Source organism: Seriola lalandi, unplaced genomic scaffold (assembly GCF_002814215.2).
Source record: "Seriola lalandi dorsalis isolate HSWRI2012SDOR001 ecotype SW California unplaced genomic scaffold, Sedor1 jcf7180002054655, whole genome shotgun sequence".
In the NCBI taxonomy this organism is placed as follows: Eukaryota; Metazoa; Chordata; class Actinopteri; order Carangiformes; family Carangidae; genus Seriola; species Seriola lalandi.
The window spans coordinates 329,705-340,483 of record NW_019525208.1 but is presented as its reverse complement, the minus strand read 5'-3'; the positions used below and the strand labels follow the sequence as shown (position 1 = coordinate 340,483).

The 10,779-nt window shown below is 41.1% G+C and overlaps 1 protein-coding gene across 1 annotated transcript in view; it reads right to left on the bottom strand.

Annotated features, from left to right (window-relative positions):
* The window catches only part of nfkb1 (nuclear factor of kappa light polypeptide gene enhancer in B-cells 1), a 33,677-nt gene that overhangs the window by 14,677 nt on the left and 8,221 nt on the right, over nt 1-10,779 (bottom strand). The window contains exons 4-5 of the mRNA XM_023420682.2: nt 8,913-8,953; nt 7,543-7,641 (exon numbers count right to left, since the gene is read on the bottom strand). Of these exons, the coding sequence (XP_023276450.2) occupies nt 7,543-7,641; nt 8,913-8,953 (140 nt within the window). The remainder of the gene's footprint in view (nt 1-7,542; nt 7,642-8,912; nt 8,954-10,779) is intronic.

Below are 10,779 nucleotides of genomic sequence, written 5' to 3'. Positions count from 1 at the left end.
CCCCCCCCCCCCCACCCCCACAGTTTAACATAAGAGCAGAAACAATCTTTAAAAGATAAAATATATATTTTCTTCACATGTACAAGCTTTATTAAAGGTAGGTTATCTGATCGTTTCATTTCACTGTTACTGAGCTGATTTACATAAAGGAAATGTTTCTGCTGTGTGTGTGTGTGTGTGTGTGTGTGTGTGTGTGTGTGTGTGTGTGTGTGTGTCACTGCAGGTATTTGCCTGCAGGAACGTTGCAGCTGCAGCAGTAAATAAACTCGAGCCCACTTCCTCTTCCCGGTGCTGTCGGCCAATCGAGTCTCTCCATCGCACGAGTTCCTAGAAACACGGCGAGCGTCGGTTTCCTGACTCAAACACCTTCACAATAAATACGTCTGCAACAGAAGGTGTTGATATCAAACAGACTGATCCTGAACAGGCTCGCAGGTGTGGACAGGTGAGGTGGAATAACACGATGACATCACTGACTGACGAGGACTTTGTTTGTCTAAACCTCAGACAGTTTGATTTATTGATCAACTGATCAGAACTGAAACATGTGAACACATTAACACAGTGTCAGTCCAGATCTGTCAGCTGGTTCATAGATTATGGCAAAACTCATAATCAGGATTATTTTGATCAATATTGATCAGGATTATTGAACAGGATCACTCACTGACTTTGGAAACACCAGCATTCACTGAACTTTAAATGTTCTTCAACTTTAAATTCAATTCAATGGAAAAAGAAATAAAACAAATAAATGGAAAAAAATTGGAATATATAATATCTAAATATATAGAATTAAATATATAAAAATCAAAAAGATCAACTTTGTTGTAATATTAATGTACTTTCACAACTTACTGAAAACTACTAAACATATGTTCAGTATATAACCAGGAAGAGGATGTGGGTGGTTTTTGGAGGGGGGGGGGGGGGGGGGGGGGGGTGACCTGCAGCAAAGGGCCGACTGCAGCGAGGACTGTGGCCTCTACACATGGCCGCCTGCTCAGACCACTACGCCTCACGACGCCCCCATGTTTCTGTCTCCACTGTCACATCCTGTCCGCCTCCTCGTCCCTTCAATATAAAAGTCTGCTTTTAAAAGTAACTCAAACTATGAAGCTGATTAACTAAATAACAAATTAACTTCTTATTAACAAACACAGCTGAGCTGTTCTCTTATTAAAAACACACACCGTGACTCAGGGTCCAGATCAGGTGGAGGTGTGGGCGGAGCTGCTGTCAGTAGCCTGTCCTTTCGTTCAGTCACCATGAACTGATGATTTAATCTGCAGCTCAGCGCCGTGGTAACGTCTGCCTCATGAGCCCTGATCAAATTTCACACTTTTTTTTTTTTTTTAACTTCCAACGTGTGACAACAGGAACAGAAACACATGAAACTGACAAGTCAAACAAACCGACGACCTCGCCCTCCTGCTGCAGACTCAGTGACTCGGTCTCCTCTCAGGTTTAGTCCTGGTGCCTCATCATTAAAACAATTAGTCCACAAACAGGTAATTACTTTATTCTGATATGGTTCAGTCTTTTTTCAAATATTTGCTTTAGATTTGATTTATTTTCTCCATCGAACATGAAAGAATCTTGTTTCAACTGATGGTCAGAGAAGGGGAGAAGACGAGAAGACGAGAAAATGAGAAGACGAAAAAATGAGAAAATGAGAAGACAAGAAGACGAGAAGACATGAAGACGAGAAGACATGAAGACGTCTTGGACTGAGGGAAACTGACAAAGAGATGAACTGAGTTTTTTAAAGAAACGAACAAACACAAACTGTCACTTTTCTTTGATGCTGAATTCAACTGTATGTTGATAATAAGAATATTAATATTATAGTTTTAATAATCAGGCGAATCTCGCTCTTCATGGAGAAACAGGGACGACAGGAGAACTGATGACACTGTGTTTTATAATCTTGAGATATTATGTTTGAAATTTTATTTTATTACTATGTAATTTAATTTTTTTAATTGTTTTTTATTTTTTATTCTTTTTATTTCAAACAGGAGGGAAGTAGACAGCGAGACTCAATGACTGAGTACTGTATAAAGATTTACAAAATAACCATTTTCAAGTAATACATTTGTGCAAAAGAAGTTAACAGAAACAAAAATGGTAAAAAATATTGTTTGTTATTTAAACTGTAAATTCTTTTTGGACTGACTCTTGAAAATGAGATTTCAATTAACCTGAACGAATAAATAATAAAAGTAATAAAGCTTTTCCTTAATTTCACATTTTAATAGACAATAAAAATAGGAATTTTAAAAAAAGAATTTATGAATGAAGGATTAATCCATCAATAAATACCTCAGATTTAAAAATGTTGATTTACAAAAACAGCATAAAACCCATTATATAAACATTTATAAATTAATGTATTAATTCATGAATAAATAATAGAATCTGAAAAACTATTTGAAAAGACATTTTAAAAATGGGAATACATTCCTGAATTCACTGTTCATTTTCCAGCTGCTTTTCCCATTAGCTAATAGATTAGCTCTGCAGCTCTGCAGCTCTGCATCTCTGCATCTCTGTATCTCTGTAGCTCCAAGCAGCACAAAGTTGTATGTGTCATATGACTACAAAGGGTTAAAGGTGTCAGAGCGAGCACAGACTCAGATCTTACACCTCTGGATGTCGAGCTTTGATCTCCGTCCTGAAACCAAACTGTTTGTGACGCAACTCCACTTCCTTGTAATCACATGTGGGTGTTTATGAGGAGGAAATTCCCAACAGACATGAAACACAGGGGAGGTGTGTGTGTGTGTGTGTGTGTGTGTGTGTGTGTGTGTGTGTGTGTGTGTGTGTGTGTGTGTGTGGTATAAACCTGGACAGGTCTGGACCAGCAGAGACTTTTCAAGCGTCTTTACCTAAAAACTCAGACTCATTTTTGCAGAATCTTCTGATGTGAACCATGAAACCATGAAACCTCCTCCTACAGTTTCTACATCATCTCAGTGGCAGAAAAAGATTTACATCTGGACACATCTGTTTCTACATGATCAGGGAAAAGTGTCAGATCAACCACAAAAACTTCCTCTAATGATAATAATAATAAGACTAATACTATCTCTGATTAAGAAATTCAGCAACATTCATCAAAAATGAATCACGTTCTTCTTCACACGGCACACGGTCGAACTTTAAACCAAACTTCAGTGAGACATGGTGACAGTGTTTGAGAGCTACAGCTGAGTCAAAGGTCCTGATCAGACCTGGTATCAGCATCCATCTCAGGTGACCTGATCACAGGTGGTCAGCTCTAAGTTCCTCTGTCACAGTCTGATTCGTCCCGACACAGTTTCGTCAGGAAGCTAAATCATCTGAGACTGAATCTGACTCAGGAGGTCGTGGAGGTCGATGACGGAGTGACATGTGATCGGAGACCAGACGAGCTGCTGCTCCTGGACCGTCTGTGAGGGTTTCACTGTGTGAAGGGAGGTGAGACAGAACCAGGGTCTGGACCAGGACCTGGTGGAGGACCGAGTCAGGTCAGACCTGATGTTTCTGATGTTGTTTAGAGTAAAGAGACATGACCAGGAGACGGATAAGACATGGTCATTAAACATGACACCAGGTTCTTTGACCTTTGTTGGGGTCAGAGATGAAGAGGAGATGTCCATGTTGACACCATGATGAAGAGACTGATTGGCTGGGATGACTAAGAGTTCAGTCTTAACTGAGATCTGCTCAGAGACGGTGAGGTTGTCTGGAGGAACCACCGGTAGAATTGAGTGTCGTCATAGCGGTGATATGAGAGGACATGTGAGAGTTGTTACAAAGAGGAGGGGTCCCAGCACTGATCCCTGGGGCACTCCAGTGAGGACGGGGTAAGAATGTTTGTCCTTGTCATGACACACTGAAGGAGACGCAGAGAGGATCCAAACCAAGAAAGCCCTTTGCTCTGGATGTCCAGGTCAGAGAGGACAGACAGAAGAATGTGTGGGTTCACCATGTCAGAGAGGTCCAACAAGACCAGAACCTGGAGCTCCTGGTGCTGTCAGGGCTTCAGCCTCAGACAACAGAGTCAGTGGAGTGGTCACTCTTAAAGCCCGGGACGGAGACACAGCTGAGCAGAGCTACGAGCTGCTAAAGGTAAAGGTCAGGCTTCAGTAACTTGACTGTTCATAATGCTGCATGTCTTACAGTGAGGTCAACAGGGGTCAGAGGGTCAGGGTTTTAATCTGGTCTAGGAAGAGTAAAGACTGAATGAATGAATGTCTTACACCGAGCGCTTCTTTTAGAGAAGTTCCTATTTTCACACTATTTAGTATCAAATTACAAATTTCACTCCAGGAAAGATTTTTTTGTAGATTACAGATGTAAAATAAAGTTTTATAAACATCATCAGCTCAGAGAAAGTCTGTTTCATGAACTTGGTAGAAGTGAGTGGCTGCAGATTAAAGCAGAAGACGTATGAAGAACAACAGAGGTGAATCATGGGAGTGAATTATGAATTTGAGGGATGATTTATCAGTTAAAAAACTAGATCTCATATATTTCTGATAAAGACATTGGTGAGACAGACATGTCATCGTCCTCATTGTTCATCAGCAGGGGATTTCCCGCTCTACCACACACAAACACCCCAACAACACACACACACACACACACACACACACACACACACACACACACACACAAAACCCAGAGACCAAACACAGACACACTGGTCTGATGACGTCATCTCATCCATTACAGAAAACACCCACCTCAGTATTTAAATCAACATAATTTAAATGGCTCATTATCTTCATCACATCAGAGTAAACTTTTATTTCTTTATCCAGAAATGTTAAACTTTTTAATTTCATCCAGGTGAGTCACCGACACTAAACACCAAGAACAGTTTTACTTTTTGTTTAAAATTCATATCAATTCTGTTAAAGGAGCTGTATGTAAGTTTTGCTATCGCAACATAGCTAGCATTAGCGTCAACAGCTGTTTACTGACAGGTCTAGAAGAAATGTTACAAGTTCAACAAAATAATAAATAAATGAAGAATTTCCCCAATTTTTCCTCTTTACAAGGAACTTTTCTTTTTCTGGAAAGTCCATGAAATATTTGGTTTGATTATTAGATGTAACGACCATCAGGATGAACATGTGTCTAAAATATAAATAGGATATTAAATTCTATACATATATCTGCAGTCAGTCAGTGTCAGGAGATAGAGTAAGATATATCCACAGTATAAATAATAAATATTCTCTTCAGAGCAGCTGCACCTGCTCCAGCTGTGCTCATTCTCTCCACCACGTCCAAAAACATCCAGATGTTTGACACCAGTTGAATGTTTGACCATCGTCCAACTAAAAGCTTCCAGGTGTAACTTCGAACTTAAAAAGCAGTTTTAACAAAAAAAACTGTTCAACAGTGAAGATGTTTAACACCGTGAAGATGGTAACTTCGACCTTAAAAAGCTCGTCCAGTGAGTGAATGAAGAGAAACTTGATCTAGTGTCTCCTCTCACACTTTTACTTGGGAACAAAATAAAGACGAATTCCCTCTTTCTGGATAATTAATAGGATACGACAGGATCAACATCTGTTGGGACGTGTCTGTGATCTGGATTCACATTGATCAGATTCTGTTCTGAGAGAAGGGAAGTCAGTTCAGACTCAGAGTCAGACTGCAGCAGGAATCTGGGGATTTCCCATCTCCCCTGGTTTGGTCAGAACATGTGGGAGCTTCAGACTCCAAACTGAACATCAACAGAAACAACGACAGGAAACACGAGCTGCTGTTCAACTGTGACCGTCTCAGACACCACACCAACCAGGAAGTGACCTGCAGTAACCTACCTCCCTACCTGAACACTGAACACCTCACTTCTCACCTTCCCCTGCTGAACCAGCACCCTGATCAAACCTGCAGGCAACTCTCAACTGATCACATGACTGATCACATGACTGATCACAGATATAGATTCACTATACATCACTGCACATTCTTTAAAAAAATCCCAGTTTATCCAGAAGTTTGTTTTTCATGTAGAATTATCAGTTTTTCCGAGTCAGATCATAAGAGAGTTAGTTCAAGAGCAGAGAGATGTTCAACAGTGTGAAGATGTTCAACAGTGTGAAGATGTTCAAGAGCAGAGAGATGTTCAACAGTGTGAAGATGTTCAAGAGCAGAGAGATGTTCAACAGTGAAGATGTTCAAGAGCAGAGAGATGTTCAACAGTGAAGATGTTCAAGAGTGTGAAGATGTTCAACAGTGAAGATGTTCAACAGTGAAGATGTTCAAGAGTGTGAAGATGTTCAACAGTGTGAAGATGTTCAACAGTGTGAAGATGTTCAAGAGCAGAGAGATGTTCAAGAGCAGAGAGATGTTCAACAGTGAAGATGTTCAACAGTGTGAAGATGTTCAACAGTGTGAAGATGTTCAAGAGCAGAGAGATGTTCAAGAGCAGAGAGATGTTCAACAGTGAAGATGTTCAACAGTGTGAAGATGTTCAAGAGCAGAGAGATGTTCAACAGTGTGAAGATGTTCAAGAGTGTGAAGATGTTCAACAGTGAAGATGTTCAAGAGTGTGAAGATGTTCAACAGTGAAGATGTTCAACAGAGACTATGAATCAAATCAATGTGACATTTATTGTTTGTTTGCAGCTGATAATTGTTTAAAAAACTAAAACTGGTGGAACATCCTGTCAAGTATTCAAATATTAGTTATTTAGCAACTTATTTAATTTACAATTATAAAAAGTGAATGATTTTTTCTCTGTTGCTGAACGAGGTTTCTTCAGGAACAGGTGGTGTGATTGTTGCTTGACAGGAGCTTCAGCCATCTTTGTTTTTATAATACAAGAGATTATAATACGTCCTTTTGAGCAGCTACGGTCACCAGCGGAAAGTGACAAGATGGGCCAGGGCTAGCTGGTTAGCATGCTAACTTGAGTAGAAGAAGAGAGTTAACATTGGTGTTTGTTTCCACCTCTGGAGACAGCTGTTGGTGAGTAAAGGAATGAAATTTGAATGTTTCTTCTAGACTGGTGCATAAACAGCTGCTAATGCTAATGTTAGCTATTTAGCACTAGCAGAAAAAGTCCAAGGTTTTACTCGTAGTAGTTTGATAAATACGTTCCTACAGCTTTAGTTCTAACCTGACTGTGAAGTCATAGTGAACCGATGTTTCCTTCACGTCTTTAATGTGTCTGAGCTCTGACACAAACAGTCTGCAGACATGACAATAAGAAAAGTAGCTCTCATTCCTCTTAGTGCACCAAATGGTTTCATCACTTCCTGGACGTTATTTTCAGCCTCATCACTTCACACAGGAATGAGGTTTGACTGTCAGACTGTCGTCAGTCCACTTCAACACCAACCAGGTGAATCATTCACCTGGTCCTCATCTGATCTGAATCTGCAGTTACAGCCTCACAGTTCAGTAGCACGCACGCACGTACGCACGCACACACTCACTCACGCACGCACGCACTCACGCACGCACGCACGCACGCACGCACGCACGCACACACCTGTGTTCAGTGCTCATGAGAGAGAAACAGGAAGTGTTACCTTGACGGTGGGGTAGGTCTTCCTGTTCTTCTCACTGGACGCTCCTGGCAGACCGCCATGAGACGGACCTTCACACCCGTATCTGAACCTGAAGCCACGCTGGAGGAGACAGAGACACAGTGTGATGAAGTGAGCGGAGTCTTCATCAGAATGTTGTGTTTAGAGGTGAAGCCTGAGGTAACGTCTGCTCCTGCAGGTCACTTCAGCTTCTCATTTATTTCAGTGTGTCCTGCTCACCGGACACAGGAGCACTATGTATCACGCCGCAGCCACAGGTCAGCTGAGGCGTGATACAGTCGCTTGTGCGTAGGAAAAAGGTAGTTCTGTGGTTAAAAAAAGTAGTGCCAAAGGAAAGAGCTGTTTTCACAGGAAAATAAAGATGAAAATCTTCTACATGAAGCTTCATTTAAACAGATGTTGGATTGTTTCAGTGGCCGTCTTTAAAAAAGTGTCTAAAACAGGTATTTTCTGGAGGCCCCGCCCACAGCAGCTCATCACTCTGCAGGTGCTGCCGGTTGGCTTTCCTAACTGGGAGCGTACTCATCATCATCTACTAACGACTATATATGACGACCTCAGTCACCCCCACATCAGAAAACCTGAACTGTCCCTTTAATGTGGATCATGGTCCTGTTGCAGAAACCTCTGTAGCTGCATACCTGATGTAGGAGAGTGACTTCCTCGGGTCACACTGACTGTGCTGATGAAATTAAATCAGAGTGAACATCACTGTCTGCTGCTGCAGGTTGTTCTGCTCTTCTCTGTAAAACAGGACGAGGAAGAGCGAGTGAAACCAGCTTCTCCTCATCACCTGCGGCTCTGACTTTCTACTGTGATGGAAAATGAAACCGACTTCAGCGACGTGTCTGCCTAATGAAGGGAGTGTGACTCAGTTTCCACCTCTCCTGCTGAGGCGTCTGAGGTGATTAACTGAAGAAGAGCTGAGGGAAATATCACTGTTAATGAGCTCAGTGTTCAGATTCAGTTCAGCAGCAGCAGCAGAACCAGCTGTGACTGAATCTGATCACTAAACTACAGCTGAACAGAAAAATCAACCAATAATCGATCAATGATTTCAGTTATAAGCAGAAAGAAGAAATATTCTGCAGCTCAGCTTCTGTGACGTTTTGTTGTTTGACAGTAAATCCCTGCAGGCTCCGAGAAGCTGTTAATGACTATTTAATCCTCATCATAAATATGTGTTATATATATCACATGTAATATGTCATGAGTTGTATTTTATAAGTCTTAAGGACATATTGTCATTCAGGGATGACAATAAGGTAAATTAGTTTTTTTCTTATGATTATTCACATCTCCGTCAGTTCCTACGTAAGACAGAGGACAGGTGGAGGACAGGTGAGTTTTACCTGTTTCGGCTGCTCCAGGATCTGCAGGAACGGTCCGTCCGCTGAAACCACAGACACACAGAGTCAGTCTGAGCCGTTAGAGTCATTAAACGCATCGTACGGCTGAAACTATCAGACCAGTAATCAATTAGCTAAATCGCCAGAAAATAAATCGCCAATATCTTCCCTGACTGATCAATCAGTTACATCAGTATGTTCTATAACACGAGGATGACATGCTACTGACATGTTATAAACCATCTGTTCTTACAGCCTGAGCGGTCACAGAGTTAAAATGGAGGTTCAAAGGTTTTTCTCTTCTGATGGAGGTAGGCTAGCAGTTTCCCCGTTTCCAGTGTTTGTGCTAAGCTAGGCTAAACTACACTGGACACAGACACACAAGCTGAAGTCCGTCTGAAACAGGAGGATTCACAGAGACACGGTTCGTATGTTTGTACGTGCACAAACAATGAAACAAGATTCAAACGCAGATCACATGACACATTAACCCACATGACACATTAACCCAGTTCACTGTGGTAACACTCTGTTAGCTCTGACAGCAGCATCCTGCCTCCTGACTGCTACAGCCACTTCCTCCCTCACTGACTCCTCCTCCTCGGTCTGAGACAAGGACCAGCTCAGCCTGTCCAACCATGAGACACATGAAACTGAGGTGTGTGGAGGGTCAGAGGTCGACATCTTTTTCATAGGATGGTTCACAGCAAATTCTAATGAGCTAGTTACAGTCGTCAAAGTCTGTGATCAGCTCAGATCTACAGAACTTAACTTATACAGAAAGTTTAATGTTCTACAAATCGTCAGAATGAATTTATCCTGTTTACAACATGGTTCTAGTGTGACACGGCCTGAAGAGACAACACAACTACAAAGAGACAAAAACAACCGGGAAGAGACAAAAACAACCGGGAAGAGACAAAAACAACTACAAAGAGACAAAAACAACCACAAAGAGACAAAAACAACTACAAACAGACAAAAACATCCGGGAAGAGACAAAAACAACCACAAAGAGACAAAAACAACTACAAAGAGACAAAAACAACCGGGAAGAGACAAAAACAACCACAAAGAGACAAAAACAACCGGGAAGAGACAAAAACAACCGGGAAGAGACAAAAACAACCGGGAAGAGACAAAAACAACTACAAAGAGACAAAAACAACCGGGAAGAGACAAAAACAACCACAAAGAGACAAAAACAACTACAAACAGACAAAAACAACCACAAAGAGACAAAACTACTACAAAGAGACAAAAACAACTACAAAGAGACAAAAACATCCGGGAAGAGACAAAACAACTACAAAGAGACAAAAACAACCACAAAGAGACAAAAACAACCACAAAGAGACAAAAACAACTACAAAGAGACAAAAACAACCACAAAGAGACAAAAACAACCAGGAAGAGACAAAAACAACCAGGAAGAGACAAAAACAACCACAAAGAGACAAAAACAACCGGGAAGAGACAAAAACAACCACAAAGAGACAAAAACAACTACAAACAGACAAAAACATCCGGGAAGAGACAAAAACAACCGGGAAGAGACAAAAACAACCACAAAGAGACAAAAACAACCGGAAGAGACAAAAACAACCACAAAGAGACAAAAACAACCACAAACAGACAAAAACATCCGGGAAGAGACAAAAACAACCGAGAAGAGACAAAAACATCCGGGAAGAGACAAAAACAACCGAGAAGAGACAAAAACATCCGGGAAGAGACAAAAACAACTACAAACAGACAAAAACAACTACAAAGAGACAAAAACAACCGGGAAGAGACAAAAACAACCACAAAGAGACAAAAACAACTACAAACAGACAAAAACAACCACAAAGAGACAAAACTACTACAA